At 49.6% G+C, this 18,275-nt stretch overlaps 4 protein-coding genes across 15 annotated transcripts in view; 2 read left to right on the top strand and 2 right to left on the bottom strand.

Annotated features, from left to right (window-relative positions):
- The window catches only part of LOC117651138 (rab11 family-interacting protein 4), a 59,867-nt gene extending 55,218 nt beyond the window's left edge, over positions 1 to 4,649 (top strand). For 6 of the 8 annotated variants that reach the window (XM_034394929.1, XM_034394932.1, XM_034394930.1 and 3 more), the window contains 5 exons: positions 161 to 405; positions 677 to 884; positions 1,083 to 1,370; positions 2,117 to 2,155; positions 2,631 to 4,649. In XM_034394929.1, coding sequence (XP_034250820.1) covers positions 161 to 405; positions 677 to 884; positions 1,083 to 1,370; positions 2,117 to 2,155; positions 2,631 to 2,750 — 900 coding nt within the window. In that variant the 3' untranslated portion in view covers positions 2,751 to 4,649. The remainder of the gene's footprint in view (positions 1 to 160; positions 406 to 676; positions 885 to 1,082; positions 1,371 to 2,116; positions 2,156 to 2,630) is intronic. The other 2 variants (XM_034394931.1, XM_034394938.1) reach the window with 1 other exon arrangement.
- A 326-nt stretch (positions 4,650 to 4,975) lies between these two features.
- On the bottom strand, positions 4,976 to 5,777 carry LOC117651141 (protein aveugle). The gene is made up of 3 exons (XM_034394942.1): positions 5,636 to 5,777; positions 5,435 to 5,548; positions 4,976 to 5,342 (listed from the first exon to the last, which is right to left on the bottom strand). Exons 1-3 carry the CDS (start codon positions 5,672 to 5,674, stop codon positions 5,166 to 5,168), a joined length of 330 nt encoding a protein of 109 aa, XP_034250833.1. The 5' UTR covers positions 5,675 to 5,777; the 3' UTR covers positions 4,976 to 5,165.
- A 93-nt stretch (positions 5,778 to 5,870) lies between these two features.
- LOC117651139 (vesicle transport through interaction with t-SNAREs homolog 1A) lies at positions 5,871 to 8,159 on the top strand. 2 transcript variants are annotated; one of them, XM_034394940.1, is made up of 5 exons: positions 5,871 to 6,011; positions 6,359 to 6,417; positions 6,518 to 6,659; positions 6,746 to 6,957; positions 7,048 to 8,159. In XM_034394940.1, the coding sequence occupies exons 1-5, from the start codon at positions 5,918 to 5,920 to the stop codon at positions 7,204 to 7,206; spliced, it is 666 nt and encodes a 221-aa protein (XP_034250831.1). In that variant the 5' UTR covers positions 5,871 to 5,917; the 3' UTR covers positions 7,207 to 8,159. The 2 variants fall into 2 exon arrangements, with proteins under 2 accessions (XP_034250831.1, XP_034250830.1); XM_034394939.1 differs by having other exon boundaries at positions 6,740 to 6,957.
- A 552-nt stretch (positions 8,160 to 8,711) lies between these two features.
- On the bottom strand, positions 8,712 to 15,755 carry LOC117651137 (luciferin 4-monooxygenase-like). Of its 4 annotated transcripts, none has more exons than XM_034394927.1 (8): positions 15,650 to 15,755; positions 11,969 to 12,127; positions 11,221 to 11,428; positions 10,711 to 11,041; positions 10,440 to 10,629; positions 9,825 to 10,103; positions 9,505 to 9,741; positions 8,712 to 9,331 (listed from the first exon to the last, which is right to left on the bottom strand). In XM_034394927.1, the coding sequence occupies exons 2-8, from the start codon at positions 12,080 to 12,082 to the stop codon at positions 9,035 to 9,037; spliced, it is 1,656 nt and encodes a 551-aa protein (XP_034250818.1). In that variant the 5' UTR covers positions 12,083 to 12,127; positions 15,650 to 15,755; the 3' UTR covers positions 8,712 to 9,034. The 4 variants fall into 4 exon arrangements, with proteins under 4 accessions (XP_034250818.1, XP_034250817.1, XP_034250819.1 ...); XM_034394926.1 differs by lacking the exon at positions 15,650 to 15,755 and adding an exon at positions 12,884 to 13,013; XM_034394928.1 differs by lacking the exon at positions 15,650 to 15,755 and adding an exon at positions 12,776 to 12,911.
- Between the last annotated feature and the right edge of the window lie 2,520 nt (positions 15,756 to 18,275).

Below are 18,275 nucleotides of genomic sequence, written 5' to 3'. Positions count from 1 at the left end.
GCTGCCGGGGTGGTTGGGCTCGCCCAAGAGAAGGGGCTGGCTGGAGCTGTTGCGGCCCGTCGCCCGCCCCGCGCTGCGTCCTCTTTCTCCTCAGGATGACGGCCGCTCCCTCTGGCCCCTCTGGCACTCGTTGGTGACGCCCGGCGTGCTCGTGTTGCAGGTCCAGATGCTTCAGCAGCAGGTGGGGGTGCTGGCCGACAACCAGACCAGCACGGACGAGCGCTACACGCGCGCCAAGCAGGACAACGCCGCCCTGCAGGCCAGGGTGCTCATGCTGGAGGAACAGCTGCGCGAGACGGAGCTGCGCGCCGAGGAGCGCCTCCAGGACGAGCAGAAGCGGCACCGCGAGCTCATGGTGCGCGTCGAGCGCGAGAAGCAGCTGGAGCTCGAGAACTGCGCCATCAGGTGAGCCATCGCCGCCATCGTCCTGGTGCGCAGGTGCGAAATTTGCAGTCTTCACACTTGAAGTGTGGCGTTCTCCACGTTTGCACCTGCTAAGAGAGAGAGGGGGGCTCCGTGAGCTACTCCATCCTAAAGTGGAGACTCCAGGCTGCACACATCTACGTCCAAGTGAGGACTCCGCACCAAGGAAGTGTGGAGTTCTCCCCTCTTGGTTTTGACGGTGGACAGAGCGACGCTAGTGCTTCCCTGACCGCGGCGCGCCGTCCCTGTGCAGGCTGCAGACCGCGGAGCTGGAGGCCACCACCCTGCGCGAGGAGGGCGGCCGGCTGCGCCACCAGGCCGACCAGCTGCGTGCGGAGAAGCACCGCGTCCAGGACGCCCTCGTCGACGCCGAGTCCGCGCTGGCCGCGCTCCGCGACGAGATGGCCCAGCAGAAGGACGACTTCCGGCAGCGCGAGGCGGAGCACCAGCAGCGAGAGCAGGTGAGTGGAGTCGCTGCCACCAGGGCAGGCCGACCAGGACGAGCAGTAGACTCATTCATAGAGTCGTTTTCGTCGCTCTGTATGTCTCTCTCGCACCTCAGAGGGACGCCCCATGAGCGCGAGCGGGACAGAGCGGCGCCTGGCTACGCCTGGCGAGCTGACTGCTGACCCTGCCTGCGGTGCCGCTTTGCTTTGCAGCTCGTGGAGGAGCTGAGCCTGGAGCTGGAGCGGCAGCGGGAGGCGGAGCGCGCGCACCGCCAGTCGTCGCGGCGCCCCGACCAGGACAGCGACAACCTGGCGCAGGTGGTGGCGCTGAGCGCGCAGCTGGAGCACGTGCGCGAGGAGGCGCGGTCCCTGCGCGAGGCCAACGAGGAGCTGCAGGCCCTGGTGCTGACGCGCGGCGTGGAGGAAGGCCGCAGCCTGCTCACGGGCAGCATGGGCTCCTCCAGCCTGGCCGCCGAGCTCGAGGCCATGTCGCAGGACGAGGTACGGTATACTGCACAGTACGGCTCTTTTGTGGCTAGAAAGGGGGCTGCTTTTTCCACGGGATTCTGGCAAACTCAGAGGAGAACTGGCCTATCGGGCCCGTCGCTGCCCCGTGAGCGAGAGCGGTCTCGACGAAAGCTGAAAACTCTTTTTGTGGACAGCTTCTCCTGTGCGGAGTAGCGGCGGGGCTGCCGGCAGCGCCGGAATGGGGGGAATGGGGAATGGGGACCCTGGGTCTGGGAATGAAAAACTCCGAGGAACCCGTGCATTGCTCTCCACCAAAAATTCTATGTTCTTATATTAGTGCTTATTGCTTTATTAGAGAGTTAGATTATGTTTGGTGGACAAAAGTTGACATGCTAAGAAAAAGGTAGCTTATTAACATTTACACCAAAATAAAAATTGATAAATTAATTTATTTGCATGAGTATGTACTTAGAAAAACGTCTCTGGTTTCATGAAATCTAATGAATACTTCCACATGCAGCTATGGAAGAAGCATGAACCCTTGACTCCTGCATAATCTTTTTTTCTTTTCCTTGCATTGCACTTGTATTGTGTGTTGTCGACTGTTGAAGTAGTTAAAAACTTTAGTCCTAGTAGGAAACGAGTAGATGTTTATAATGGAAACACCCATCCCTTTTTTACTTTATTTTAAATGGCACCAAGTCACTGTTGAGAAGCAATCACCCTTTGTTAGAATTTACTTATTTTTTGTTTCTTGTTTTTTTCTTTTTTCTTCACAGAGTATGGATAAGTCTCTCGATCAGAGCTCAGTAGCAAAGGTATGCTAAATGCTTCTGCTTTTTTTGTGTGTCCTCAACGCTGCTTTTAAATATGCCTCTGGATTAAAAAAAGTGCTTCCATTTTATTTTTATTTTTTTATTTTTTTTTTGGGGGGGGGAGTGAATGATCTTTTTTCTATGGCTCTTGGCTTTTCAACAAAAGCAATGCACTCCTTTTCTTTCTTCAGACTTTCCTTTCCAACATCTTTGTACAGTTGTTGCTTTGTTCTTGTGTGTGTTTTCTTTGCGGGAGGGGGCTTAAGAACTCAAACAGGCAAGGATGTCAGAATGCCCGTCAAAATTACACTTCTGTTTTGCCAAGCATTGACCTTAGTGTTTTAAAAAGGATATGTCCTGATTTGTTTAAATTAATATTTTGTTGTTTGAATGGGAGCTTTAGCATTCAGGTGTTTTGAAAAATAAGGTAACTTGCTATATTTTTGGTCTTATGCATTTCATAATTGTTTGATTACAGATTCGACAGGCCCTAAAGGAACAACAAGATATGAACACCCAACTACGACAGTACATAGATGGAATTTTAATTAATATTATTGAAAACTATCCAGAACTTCTAGAAGTGAGAAAGCCCTGAAGAAAATATATCCATTTTTAAACCGTATCAATTTTTGAGCTTTTCTTTAATGTTCTGCCATAATGCTAATTTTAGTTTGTTGATTTTTTGTACGAAATTTCTTTACCCAAAAATGAAACCTATGTACGTGATGAGAATATATACACTTGTGATTTTACTAGGCTAGATTTAAATCAAGCTCTCAGGGACTGCCATATGACCAATAAGAATTTTGCGGTCGGCCTGTGCCTGTACCCTGTTGTTTCTCTTTTCTTTTCAATGTGATTGTTATAATTTATAATTTGTGTGTTTGGTAAGTCAAAAGATTAATGAACGTAAAAGATAGGCAGGAGTTAAAAATAACATTGTTGTAATATTGCAAATGAGTTGCCCGAGAGTTCATGGTATTGGAAATTTGCTAAGTGCTACTGGTCTGTGTGTAAACTAATAAATTCATTGTTGATGCCATTAAGTCAATGAGTTTTGTCTACATGGGCAGTACACAGCAAAGGTTCTCTTATAGACATGTGCCCCAATGTTGTTCCCAATGGCCATGCCCACTCTCAAGCGTTTATGAAGGTCCTTTATTACGCTTTCCAGTGGGATAAATTTTACTAGTCACGATGCTAATGCAAAGTATCTGATATGTGAAGTGGCCCATAATGAGAGACTTTGTGCAAAGCACTGAACTGCTGATTAGAGGGTATAATTTAGACTTGTCATGTAGGTTTGTTACTTCAAAGACAATTTACCTAAGACATGGCAAATGTTCTTGTGCATATTTGCAGTGCCCACTCACTAAAAGTAAATTCAAACCAATACTGTATTTAATGAAAACAATTGTGCTGACCTCTCAGTGGAGGCATCTGTGATTTATCCATGACATCTTGATTTTTGCCATGAAATGTCCCCCTTTGAGAAGTGTTGCTGAATACCGTTGATAGGTTGAATCGTTAATCCTAATATTTGTTTTCAAATTACATTATACTTGATTCTACTTACTAGAAGTACATGATATTTAATTGCAATTGATATATTCTATTCTTGTTCCAGAAGAGATATTTTTGTTGTTACTTGTTAATGTGATGTGTAACGTAGTGAACTTCTGTGTGTTTTGCGCAATGTGGCAAGCACTGCTAGCAACTTTTAGCTTAATTACTAGCTTCTTAGTGCATTTATGTGATATTTTGTGACATTAACCACACAGACTCAGAACCAAGAATGAGTCCAAAGTGGACTTAAATCCATATCTTTATTTAGATTAGTTTATTTTTCTCATATTAATTTCTAGCTTAATCTCTTAATCTGTTGGTATTGTTCTGTCAGGAGAGCAGTGTTCGGATCTGACATCTGAACACAACTTGTTCATCAGTTCTTCATCCCATTCTTTGAATCATATAAGCTGTTTCTTCTTATACATCATAACGTATTCATTTTTTTTTTCTTTATTACCACAGTTGTGACAGACTAAAAGACTAAATTTCTATAAAATTATATTTTATTTACAAAAACCAAAAAACAGTCTCTTAAAGTTACGTTTTTGGGTGTTACTTATATGATTAAATGTAACTGCTCATTTGACAATATTGCTTCAAAAGAAGCATTTATCAAATTACAGATGTTCCTTTGCTTGATGACCTTGTAAGAATTCATACTAAACTAAGTTGGTTCAATTATGACAGGTTGTGTGGTCCCCCAAGTCAATATAGAAACTTGGTGTTATTGGCTGGCACAGTTGTACATAAACTACTCCTTTAAATACAAAGTTCATGCAAATGAACAAATAGAGAACACTAATTCATCACACCAAGGATTCCCTTATTTTTTTTAGATGACATGTAAATATATGTTTAAGATAATTCTCTTGGTGTGTTTGTATGGACCGCTCAAATAAATACATTGGAAATTCTCCATGCCGAATCAGAGTTTTAACTTTGAAAACCTAATGTTCTCTCACTCTCTACAGAATATTTCAATATAACAGCAGACGTAGGCGACTCTAATTATGTGATAAAAATGACATTCTAAAGCCAAACAATATTTCTTCTGCCTTCTCATGCCAAAAAGAACATTTCACATCAACTTAATCATCTTAGGGGGTCAATTATTTTGAACACCGGAGCAAAACTCTAGCCGCTAGGTCACGGTCTATCCATTCTCGCCATCAAAAGGATGAAAGCATGACTCAACTTTACCCATTCAATCTAGTAGATAGACAACATAATAAGCATCTAGTTCAATGGAAATAAAGTTCTGGCTTCAAGAAAGCCATTATTGAAAAGTTTTATTAAAATACAATGACACACAAAGTTAAAATTCATTTGTAGAAAACAAAGTACTGTCCTACAGCAAAAAATAAAAATTTCGTCATATGCAAAAATCAGTCATCAAGATCACAGAAACATTGTTAGAGGAAAATGCATTGAAACAATCTTGTTAGTCATAATTTGAATTATTTTTTCTTTCAAGATCACGTATTTCTAAAATATCAGTCTTCAGTCGCAGTTTCATTATTTCACGCCAAATGTCCTCACGATGTTGCGGGTTCACAATTCCCAGCCTAAGAAGGGTGTTTTCGTGCATGCGCACTAGAGCACGTCCAGTTATGTCATGCTGCAACATGAAAAACATGAACAGTTCTAGAATGAATCCATCTCACATAAGTTTGCCATGATTGAACATTATTCATAAAAACGGCGGTTCACCTGCAAAAATAATTCCCAATACAACGGATGATGATCCCCACAGTGGCGTCTCAACCACTTTTGTACATCGTGGACTGTCCATAGATAAACTGGCCTGGGACGTTCTGTTTTCACCTGAAGGAAGTTGTTAAAAGTATAATAATTGTCTTCCAGGGGATAAATTAACTCAAAAACACCTAACAAAGATTATGTCAAACTTACTTTGGGTTTATTGCTGGAGTATATGGCTTCTTCAACCATTTTCCAGGCGCATGGACAAACCAAGACTTAGAATCGATTAGGATTTAAAAGTTAGATTTTTCACTACACAGGGTTAAAAGAGATTGATGACAAAACAGCTGTGAAAACCCCTAACTTGAAACTTAAAGCTTGAATACAATGTTCCACACAAGAAGAGGTTATGGACTCGTTGTTTTGATCATCACAGCTTGAGGTTGGAGAGGGCAGTGAGTTTAGCAGAAGAGAAGTCACCCAAACGTCAAAATGGCGACATTACTAGATAATTATGAACAACAATATGCAATTTTAACGGCTGATATTACCGGGAAAATAGGTCAATTGTCATCAAAAACGGCTGGTTAGTATGCTGAACCGTTTTAAAATTCGTGAGAGGGACCTGCACTTTATTTTCTAACCTCAATGGGCAGTGCTTTTTAACTTGGAGGGTACTACCCATGTCTTTCACCCTGTCAATCACCACAATTTTGATGAAATGAATCAACTACTTTGTGAATTATGAACTAATGTAATTTCAGAATTGAAACCAACACGATTTTCGCATTTTGCTCCTTGATTCTATTTCACACGCACACCATATGTTTCTTTTTCTCCTACTCTCTCAATAAGTCATATTGTAAGACTTTTATCCACATGATCAGTTATTTTTTATCTTATCCACTAAATACATTGCACTTATGTATTCAGGTGAACGGAAGCCTTTGATTGCTGAGCTGGATCGTCAGCTAGAAGAAGCACTTGAACTCGTAAGACTCTTCTGAAATCTTAACACGTTACCTACAATCATTGTATCATTTTGTTATTTTTTTAAAAAAATCATTCATTTTTGTATGTTTTCTGTTGCAGCTTGAGCAGATGGAACTGGAGGTCAGAGAGGTGGAAGCTACTCAAAGACCTCGATTACGAACAAGGGTTGACAGTTATCAAGCTGAACTAAGACGACTCAAACAGGCCTTTGAGAATGCATGTTCAACTACCCACATTGATGGTAATACTGAATGCTTACTGGCTTAAATATCCCTCTTTATCAATCCGTCTCATGTTATTTTTGTAACAAATTTCTTGAAGGTTTAGGTGATGGAACTGAAGAACTATTTATTAATGATGGTGTAAGCGTCAAAGAAGAGCAAAGACAAAGGTTGCTGAATAACTCTGAACGTTTAGAGCGCACAGGCAATCAGTTGATTTCTGGTTATCGAACTGTAATAGAAACAGAAGAAGTAGGCAATCAAGTGTTACAAGACCTGGCCATTCAAAGAGAAACTATTCAACGTGCAAGATCTAGGGTAACGATATAGTTCCCTCAAAATTTTTTGTTTGGCACGATTTTAAATTAAATGTGGATGTTTATGGTGTTCTTTGCATTATTTTTTCAGCTGAGAGAGACCGATGCTGACCTTGGACGAAGCTCCCGCCTTATGAGTGGAATGGTTTTCCGCTCTTTACAGCAAAGATTTATTTTGATTGGAGTCTCTGTTGCCATTGGTATTGTTATCATATGGTGCATTTATTATGCTTTTGCTAAAAATTCTTAGAAATGTGTCTTTTGCTAAAACTTTATCTTTTCTATGAAAAAGCTAATGCTTTCTGATTAAAAATGAACATTGTTTAAGAACTGCGCATAGGTGGAAGGCCCTTTTAAGAGGCTCTCACTTTTAAATCAGACTGGCTGTTGTTATGTTGGTACCACTCTTTTTAAATTCCTTTTAAAGCCTATTTTAATGAACAATTTTGGATTGATTTTGGAAGTTTGCCTCTCTGTTCTCAAAGGAAAGGAACTTATAGCAAGCAAAGTTCAGATTAATTTTTTTTTCCTTAAGCATGAGCATTGTCTTTTGAAGAATACTTAACTGCCGACCCAAGCTCCACCAAAACTTTGGTTTATGTTTAGTATTCCACTTCTTCATGAGTGTTCTGGTTTCTCTGCCACATTCCATATTTATGTTGGATAGTTAGCCTTGGAAGTATTTATTATTATCGACGATATTAAACAAAATGTGTTTGATATGTAGTTTCTATCTTTTTGTCAGTGTTTTAACTTACGTTTTTACAATGTATATTCCTTTTCATTCTAATGTAGTGTTCCGAATGTATGTGCTCTAGTCTTATCAAAATGTATTTCATACATCCATGGTTTCTTGGCTGAGCACTGTTTTTAAATCATATCAGAAACTGTGGTCAAATCTCCCAATGTTATGAAATGAGACTATTTTGTTGTCACCCCAGGAGAAATGCAGTTGTATACAAAAGTATTTGATGATGTGATACCTTTTCCAGTCTCATTTGTATGTGTGGACCTGGCTTTCACATCGTCTGTTAAAATATCTTGTTGAGTTTCTGTTGGTAATTTATTTATTCTGTGTGTTCTGTTACCTTGTAAATATACTTTACAAAATATATTTATATGTACATGTGTGTATATTTCTAAAACTGAAAATACGGCATGTGTCTTTGCATATGTGATAAAAATATTTAATGCAATCATCAATACATTTACATTACTTTTTCACCTTCATTTTCACATTCAACAGGTACATAAAAAAGACATATCTTAATAATACTGTACTGTTTTCCTTTGTCATTTGATGATGACAAACCAACAAAACTTACAACCTACAAAAACATTGCATCATTCAGTCATACGTATCCAAAATAAAAGAGTAACCTTTGACAATCATACTTGAAGGAACCAGCCCAAATTTTGTGCCTAGTTGGGCGAGCCATAGAATCGGAACTGAACGCAAACATTTTCCAACACGTGAGGCTCTCCGACAACGCCAACCCGTGTCGCACAGGACATTTGTAAATGGAGGTTGCGTGCAACAGCGCAGCCGAGACTCGAATCAAAGCTGGTCGAGGAGGGAATTCCCGGGGTTCCTGGCCCAACCCAAAAACCTGTTGCCTTAAGTAAGGTGGCACAGCTCGGTGGTTTTCTCTGAAAAGCCTACCCCCAGTGCTGTGGGGGCTCAAGGTACCCCTTCCCCCTTGCATTAGGGGCAAACCTTGGTTTTTTGGCCCCCTTGTTTCGGAGAAGCCGCTGACGGTATTTGGAAATGGTGCTACCGCGCTACAGCATTGTGCTCCTGAAAGCAAAGTCCGAGATCATGAAAGGGAACTATCCCGTTTCGCCACATTAGTAGGCACGATGCACCACTGTCGGAAGGGTTGCCAACCTCCGCCTGCCGCTCCGTGCCGCTCACGTGAAGACACGCTAAGACAGGCAACCCTTTTGAAACTGACGCGTCGTGGGACTTTGCTTACGTATGTGGCTACACTAATGGTAACTAGGAGTAAAAAGAAGTCGCTTGGCAGCCTCGGCAGGAGACTTCCGGCTCCGGCAGGCCGCTTCCGCGGCTTCAAGCTTCACGGCAAGGCCCGCAGCATTTCCTTGAGCTCGCGACGCGCGATCTTGCCGGTCACGGTCTTGGGGAGCTTCTCCAGGAAGATGACGCCGCCGCGGAGCTGCTTGTAGTCGGACAGCTTGTCCGCCACCAGGGCCTTGACGTCGTCCTCGGTGAGAGCCTCGCCCTCCTCGTTGAAGGCGCGCGACACGAAGGCCGTCGGCAGGTCCCCGACGACGGGGTCCGACTTGCCGAGCACGCACGCCTCCTGGATGCCGGGGTGCTGCAGCAGTACCATCTCGATCTCGGCCGGCGCGATCTGGCGGCAAGCAGCAACCGTTCAAAGGCCTGCTTAAACCTGGAGAACTCCACACTTTGCGCTTCCAAGTGCGAAAGCCGAAAATTCCACACACCCGCATTTCAAGTGTAAATTCATCCACACTTGATTTCACATCGCGGTCTGCGCGGAACGCCTGGGCGGGCCGCACTCACCTGCAGGTTCTTGAACTTCATCATCTCCTTGATGCGGTCCACGAAGAAGAAGTAGCCGTCGTCGTCCTCGTAGACCAGGTCGCCCGTCTTGTAGAAGCCCAGCTCGTCGCACGCCTTGGCCGTCTCCTCGGGGTTGTTGACGTAGCTGTGCAGCAGGTAGGGCGAGCGCACGCGGGCCTCCCCCACCTTGTTCTTCGTGGACGCGGGGATGTCGTCGCCGGTGTCGGGGTCCACCAGCTGCCGGTCAAAGGGAAAACGGCAATCGTACGTGTCCGAGTGTGTGCCAGGCTGCCAGACCGAGAGCCTCAAACGCCACTCACCCTCAGCTCCACCCAGGGCACCAGCTTGCCCAGCGAGCCGTACGGTGCCGGCTCGGCGGACGTGGGTCCAAACACGAAGCCCGCCTCCGTGGCGCCGTACACCTGCACCACCTGCACGTTCAGGTCCTTGGCCACGCTCTCCTGCACCTCGGCGCTCGTCGGCGACCCGCCCACCAGGATCGTCTTGAGGCTGCTCAGGTCGTAGCGCTCGCGGTAGTGGCTCAGGTACAGCGACACGAACGCCACCAGCACGGCGGGCGCAGCCATCCACGTGTCAATCTGGCCAACGACAACGAAGGCAACGCCGGCAACGGTCAGGCAAACTCCAACAACCTCCTCCTCGCGAACGCAAACGCAGTGGGCCAGAAGACCGGGTGGAAGCGGTCAAAATCCTGGATAGGTTTTGGGCTCCATAGTCGATTAACAAGGCTCGAACCAAACCAAGCGTGAGACCCCACCAATGGATTCCCCATTCGGAGAGCAATCCATTGGTGGGGTCACACGCTTGGTTCGAGTCCTGTTTAGTGACTGGAGCTCAAAACGCGTCTAGTGTTTTGGCCGCCTGCGCCGGTCTTCTGGCAAATCCACTGTGCCGCGCGCGCCGTGCATGCTGACCTTGTACTTGTCGATGACCGACATGACCATGACGTCGTCCGTGGTGGAGCAGAACACCCTGGTGTTGGCGAAGATGATGCCCCGCAGCGTCTGCCACACGCCGGACACCCAGCACAGCGGCGACGAGATGAGCAGCGTCTGGTCGACGTCCATGTAGACGCCCTCGCCGTCGCGGGGCTGCATGACCGCCCTGGAACCGGCCGCACCGAAACGTCAACGCTCTCAGCCTTTGCTTCGCTTTCAAGGCGGCGGCCGCACCGAGCTGTCTTACGTGATGTTGTGGATGAGGAGGGTGTTGAGCGTGTCGCGCAGACGGACGCCCTTGGGCAGTCCGGTGGTGCCCGACGAGAACAGGACGAAGCCGACGTGCTCGGTGCGGTCCTCCCCCACGTCGGCGGCCTCGTACGTGTCCGGGTCCGGCGGCGGGTCCGCGGCCTCGCCCTTGCGCATCAGCTCCTGGAACGTCATGACGCCGTCGGGGGCGTCGCCGCGCAGCACCATGTGCGGCGCGCCCGGGTACGCCTCCCTGGACAGCGCCAGCTTGTCGGGCTCGGAGATGACCATCCGGGGCTGCACCAGCGTGAGCGCGTGGCGGAGCTCGGCTGCAGGGAGCACACGGCCGTCAATGCACTGTCAAACCAGGAGGGGAGAACTCCACACAGAGTGGACACTGCGGAGTCTGAAAATTCCACTCCTCTGCGTTTCAAGTGCGTGGAGTTCTCCACACTGGTAAGGGGAAAAGAACGAGGCAGCTCGAGACCGAGACGACGAGACGACGTACATGGCGTGGCGGTCGGGACGGCGCAGGCGACGGTCAGGCCGGCGACCATGGCGCCCAGGACCGCCGGGAAGGCCTCGTGTTGGTTCCTGGAGACCAGCGCCACGGTGTCGCCCTTGCCCAGCCCCGTGAGCCTCCAGCCCTCGGCCGCCAGCACCGTCTGCACCAGCAGCTCCTTGAACGACATCGCGGTGCCGAGGTGGGCGTCAACCTGCAAGCAACCAGTGTGTCAAACCCACTGCTAGTGCGGAGAACTGCACTGCACACTTCCCGGCCCGGTGGAGTAGTTCTCCACGTGTGGAGTTTGCAGTCTCTTGAGGGTGGAGTAGCTCACAGAGCCCCTTGGCAGCTCAGGAAGGATCAAGTCTCGAAAACTGAATCGCGCGACTCGGAATTCGGGGTTATAGTTCATCGCGCGGTGACTGCAAACTCAGAACTTTTTCAAGTGTGGAGGAAAATTCGACACGACATTCGATCTTGCATGGTGTAATCCTTTCCATGTCTTGCTGTTCGTACAAGCATGCACTCCGATATTGATCGTGCGCTCGCCCTCGGGGACCTTGGCCGTGTGCCTTGGCCATGTCTCGAGGCTTCCCTCCGAGTCTTCAATAATTTCGTCGAAGCCGGCGGCCGGCGGTCAAGGCGAAGCGGGACAGAGCTGATTCCGAAAGGGGAATGTTGTCGCCGTGTCTCTCTCGCACTCAAGGCGCGTCCCGCACGAGCGTGAGAGAGAGACGGAGCGAGGACTCACCTGTGACGGCCGCGTGAGGTGCTGGTGCTGGCGGAGGGCCTCCAGGACGAGGGCCCCGCAGGACAGCCCGCGGTCGGGCGCGCCGTCCCCGGTGTAGCGGATGTGGGTCGTCATGGCCTCCTCGGGCTCGGACTCGGTCTCGACGTCCGACAGGGCGCCCTGCGGACAGCCAAGGTCGAAGGCCCGCTGCATCAGCTGATGGTGATCGTGCCTTCCCGCCAACATCTCAACGTTAGCGTCGTCGCTCGGGACACAAGTGGGGCACGCCGGACAAGGAGCTCTAGGCGTCTTCGGGGACCTCCTCTGTCCTGGCCCTGCCTGCACTGCGTAGCCCTGCCGACGAGAGCGAGCGAGTCCAGTCCGCGCTGCGGCTGCGAGTGTCTGCGGACCGCGCCGCTGCGACACTCAGATGTGGTGTAGAGGCTGGGTGTGCTGGGCGACGAGACGAGCTGGCTGCTGGGGCGGCGGCGCGGCGAGCGATGGCCTTGCCGCCTCGCCGGCAGGGACAAGCAGTCAGGGACAGTGGCGGATCTAGGGCCGGCCCAACGCAAAAGTTGCCTACCTACAGGGGCTAAGTGGGGCTAAGGGCGACGCCCCCATCGCCCCCCCCCCTCCCTGGATCCGCACCTGGCAACACCATTGAACCGCCAACGGACTTGGACTGTAAAACACAGGACTTTCGGAATGCGCAATAAGAGGGAAAACACGTGATGATTTTTTTTTACGGGAGGAGGGAGGGTCTACGGGTCTGCGGTCTTCCGATTACGACCTATCAGTGTGCAATGTCCAGGTGCGCACCGGACCTACCTTGAAAATCCATCACTGGCAAGTACAGTTAACGTGCGAGCGAAGTGGCGCTCTGGGCGTTTTCAACTCGCGAGGAGCAAGCGCCAATTTTCCAGCACGTTAACCTACCATTCAGTGGCGACTCGGTTCCGAACGCGCTGTCTCACTCTTGCGTTTCAATTGCAGCTCTCCTAGTTTTGGACCGAGGCGCCGTACAGTCTGCCGATGCCCCGGCCGATGCTCATCCACGCGTGGGAGAGAAAGAGCCCCGCTGCCGGTCTGGCGGGGCGGGACCAGGTCGGAAACTGATACGCGAGATGACTCTGCAAAAATAAGCTCGGCCGAGAAGTGGGATCGCATCACGACCTTCGGACCGGAGCGTGGCGTGAGCGGGTGAGGGACCAGGGATCGAGCCTCACGCGACTACTATGCGGCGCGACTAGGCGGTCTTTGCACCGCCCTGCGACACACAGCCCGGCTCGGCCCGGCACGGCCGGCCTCGATCCTGGTCCTGTTGCGCGGCACCGCGTCTTGTGTTTTCGATGTCTCGCTCGCCGGGAGGCTGGAGGCTGGCTGGAGGCTGGCTGGAGGCTGGCTGGAGGCTGGCTGGAGGCAGGCTCCTGAGGTAGGACCTGGCCCCACAGTCGCGGCGCAGCGTGACGGTGCGGGAATTCTCGTGCGACTCGATGGATCCTCCTCGGGAGATTATTTATCACAAAACACCAGTGCACTATTCTTTATCACTCTTCATTTTCGCCCACGGGAGAAATACGGGCTCATTTCGGCACTGTCAAACCAAGTGTCGAGAGCTCCACACTTTCTGCTGCGGAGTTTGGACGTGTGGAGTTTTTCACAGAGCCCCTATGTTTTGCATTTGGCACGGTGTGAACGTGGTGAACTTCACACTGGAAGTATGGAGACTGCAAACTCTGCAATTCCATTGCAAAGTCCACACCTCCGCTTTCAAGTGTTTGGTTCCCCACGCTTGCTTTCCACTCCACTTGCTGGGCCCTGTCACGCGCATGACCTACGGGGTAGTACGCCAGGAAAAAGCCCCCTGACTGTCACACGGAAAATCGAAAACGGCGAATGGTTGAGGAACAATCAAACCGTGCATAGAGCGTGATCGCAGTACACAAGGACCAGTATGAGCACACTGCACTAGAAAAAGTCCTTCGCCAGTACATTCCCCGAACTCAGTACGATTGCGTGGTGTCTACATACTCTGCTTAAGCGTTATGCAAACATGGTAAATCATGTCAGCCCCTTCTCCTCACTGAAGCCGTGTTGGCTTTTGACTCGAAACAGCTTGGGTCACAAATTAATGATCCACTGCTTTTCTGGGCGCCGACTAAACGTACACCAGACGAGGGGTGAATTACTCGGCGTTCTGGTGCATAAGTACGTGAGTACGGGTGAGTACACCTTAAAAAAAAAAAACTCATAAATTTCACATTTTTTAAACGTTTAAAGGCTTTATTTAGTGTTTCAGACAATACGCAACACCAAATCTTACTTAAAACTAGCGGAGGTTGCTAAATTTTAACTTCTGACTTCACCACGGGCCAATTTGTACACACGAGTTCACTAGTTATTCACCCCTCGACGCCAGCGCCAGACATCACCGCCGTACTTTCTGACACTCTCTTATTGCCTCAGCTGTGAAAAAACTGTTCTTAAATTTGTTTTTCATTGACAAAAAGAACCTAAGAGAAGGGAAAAATGAAGACACTTCTTTTTCGGGCCTGCCCTAGGGCAGTGTGCACTTCAGCGAGAGACGCCGGATATAGGTGAAGCGCACTTCGGGTTGCACATGCCGGTTCGCCGCCAAAGACGCGATTAATCTCCTTCTTATCTGCGACGGAGAGGAGAAATTACTCATCTTTTTCTCTTTCTCTGGGTAAACACTGGCCGGCCTTGAGGACGCATTGCTGCGTGAGCCAGTCGGACGATCGTGGCTGCACTTTGTTCGCGGAATAATAAGGCACGTGCGAAGGAAGCTATACAGTTTGGCAGCGAGCTGTGCAACCGCCTGCGCACTCACGCACTGCACTGGTACACTTTCGTCCACTGCCAGCCACTGGAAGGAAAAGTGCGGGAAATGTACTGAATTTGTCTTTTCAACAATTTGCCCGGACCGTCCGTACTTGCTAACTACTTTTTTTTCCGTACCGATTTGGGTTTACATGAGTTCATATGCGGACACTCCGTACTTTTTTCTGTACCTCCGTACTTCATTCTTCTATACATTTTTCCGTAGCAAAGAACGGAATTTTTAACAGTGAATACTGCCACTAAAGAAGCCACTTCTGACAATTACTCTGGTTATTGTAACACTGTGAAACGAAATCGTTGACAACTCCACACAGGGGTAAAATTAAAGCGTGGTATTACCTGGTGTGGGGTGCTCTTTCACTCTTGGAAGAGCAGATTTTGCAGTCTCCACACTTCAAGTGTACAGTAGCTCACAGAGCCCCTATCTCTTTGCATGGTGGAAACGTGGACAACTCCACACTTGAAGTGTGGAGACTGCAAACTCTGTACTTCTTAGTGTGGAGACTGAAAATTCCACTCCTCCCGCATTTCAAATGTATGGAGTTCTCCACGTTTGTTTTCACAGTGTATTGTAAGCTAGTTGTGCTGTGACAACTGGAACTTGCTTTGTGAAAACGGTTTTTTTTTGCCAGAACAAAACGCATTTGCATTGTTGATAGGGGCTTTTCTTCGGCCAACAAAAACACAGCACTCCTTGCACGTTTCACGTTGCACAGTGGCAACTACCAAGTTCAGCTGTCACATAAAAACTCGGTTCACTCGGTTCACCCGGTTCCACCCCAACCTATTGATTATTTTCGCGCTCATGCAAAGTGCAAGATATAGAAGTGCGCCACCGACCTGGCGTGCGTGCTGGACTCTCGTCCACTCCCGGTGGAAGTACCCGGAAGTCGCGACGTCGGCGAGTGGACTCGCTGAACCTGCCTAGTCCGGACCACAGCTGCTCAGGCACTAAACGCGTCCTGGATCGCTGCGCATGGCTAGACCACGATCGTTGGAGGAGCGGCGGGCAAGGGGGCCGGGGAAGGGGTCAGCTCCTCCAGGACGGCCGGACGGACAGCGATGCCATGACCACGTCAATTACGCCATGAAGAATGCCCCAAAGTGGCTTGTAAAATATTTACTCGTTTTCGGGGACGGAAAAGAGGCGGAGACTTCTTGAGTCCTGCCCTCTACTCGGGGACGTGCACGGTCGAATGGGAAACTTCGAAGAGTGGGAAACGGAAGTTGAGGAAGTAATGTAGATCAAAGTTAGCGAAGTTCTACACTGCAAACCTAACTGTCTATTAAGTACACACTTACAAATGCATGCTTGCAAGTACACAATTACAAACGCATGCTTGGCCAAGTACACACTTACAAATGCATGCTTGCAAGTTCACACTTGAAAACGCACGCTTGACGCATGGAGTTATACGGCGTCAAGCATGCGTGTACTTAGTAGACAGTTAGGTTTGCAGTGTAGAGAGTGAGCGTCTGCGTCCCCGGAATATTTCTTCTGAGTACGAATATTCATAGCATTTTCATTGTAAGATAAGATACAAAGAAAAACCTTCGTAAATACGAAGAAAAAACGCCTTCGTATTATGCTTGCGCCATTTCCTTCGTATTACGGGAAATTTCTTCGTAAGGCATTTAGAGTGCAGCTCTTCTTCCAGTAATCCTATTCCTCCGAAACGTTCCTGGCAGACGAAGAAAACAGCGGCTTCTTTGTAATCAAAGACCACTTCCAGTGTGTTGATCACATAAGTGTCGTGGGCCTAGACCGAAGACTTGGCAGCCTCTGGCACCGCACTAAGAAAGAAAAGCAGCTGGTTATAACTAGAGGCCTAGTTATAACTAAGTATTTTGAGCATACATAAGCTACAAAGAAAATACTTCGTAATTTACGAACTATTTCTTCGTAAGGAAATTAGTTTGTTTTATGAATGCTCAAAATACGTCGTAAGGTTTTGAGCGTGCGCTGCTCCTTCCCGTACGCCTGGCAGGCTCTGTGTCGCGTCTGTGTGGACGCGAGCCAGGCGGGCGTATCCCATCGTGCCGTGTCGTGCCGTGCCTCGCGTGCGAAGAGGCTGACCACGTCGCGTCCTCACCACCATCATCCGACTTGCTGATGTCGCCTCCAAATCAAGCACACCACTGCAATCCAACAAACGTGACGTCACATCCGTTCGAACGTGAACTTTGTCGCGGTCGCTTGAATGCGGTGTCACATTTGCTGACGCGTGACACGGCCGTTTATGATAAGGATGTCACATTAAAACGGACGAGACAGCAGTCACATTCGTGGAGTGCAAACCTAACCTTTGCGCAGCCCCGCGCCCTTTGCCGTGAAGCGAAATCTTATCTGCGCCAAGCCTTCCCTGGAAAGGACATCGTCCCCGGGCCGGGGCACGAATCCCCAATTGAGAGGTCTAATTTTCAGAAATTACGACATGACTCCAAGACCAAATTTGAAAGGAGCTAGTCGGTGATTGCGGAGTCGCCTGGTCTTAGTACGCCTGTGAAGTCGGGGTGGGCCAGCCCGGAGGACGGGTGAGTGCTGCGGGTCTGCCTAAAGGATTGTTTGCTTTGCGTCTGATGAGCAGTGTGTGCGCGCCGTGCGCGCTGTGAACCGCCAAGCGTCTGAGTCCAAGGACGGCCCGGGCCCACGGCGTGCGCCACTGACACACCAAATTCGTGTCATTTGTTGGTTTCTCAGTATGTCGCAAGCTGCGCACGCAGATTCGCCGAGAGTCAAGCTGATTTGGACGGTTCGTGCATTCCTCCAAGGGTCACGCACCCCTTCTCGACGTGGCTGTCCGCAGTGCGGGAAGCGTGGCGTTAGTCGACACACAACAGGTCATCGTGACGCCCAGCACCCAGCGCTGCGTGACAGCCGAGGGGCACGCCGCCCATCACGCGTGCGCCCGCGTCGGGCTGGCTGCCTTTCTGCCTGTCTGCCTGCCTGCCTGCCTGCTTGCCTACCTGCCTGTCTGCCTGCCTGTCTGCCTGCCTGCCTCTCTGCCTGCCTGCCCGCCTGCCTGCCAGGCCCCAGTCGCGGTATAGTCGTCGCGTCTCTGTACAATCACTGGTTGCCGCTCAGCTATTGCTGAGAGGCCCCGTTCAGCCGAGCGGCAGCAGAGCCCGCCTCTCGGAACGTACCTGCTCCTCCACCAGGTCCGCGTTGCCTCCACACACGACGATGGCACCCATGGCGTGCTGCTTCGCGTCTAGCCTCCTCGCCGCTTGCCTGGCGTCCAGCAGTCGGGCGCGTCAAGCCGTGTGCTTTCGAGGCAGCCCTGAGGCAGCCCGCCACGCGACCCACCGAACCCAGTCCAGCTGTTACAAGTCGAGTCGCCCGCTGCCCCTTGCGTGCGCTAGCGTGCCGTGAGCAACGGGGAAGAACTGCCGTGGACTGGCGCAGGCCGGCCAGCCCTTCGTCGTCCTGTCCTTCTCGCACCCCGCGAACGCCTCATTCGTGTGA

The sequence above is a fragment of the Thrips palmi genome, unplaced genomic scaffold (assembly GCF_012932325.1).
Source record: "Thrips palmi isolate BJ-2018 unplaced genomic scaffold, TpBJ-2018v1 HiC_scaffold_5, whole genome shotgun sequence".
NCBI classification, from domain to species: domain Eukaryota; kingdom Metazoa; phylum Arthropoda; class Insecta; order Thysanoptera; family Thripidae; genus Thrips; species Thrips palmi.
The sequence above is the reverse complement of the archived record's forward strand: the minus strand, read 5'-3'. Positions and strand labels throughout refer to the sequence as shown.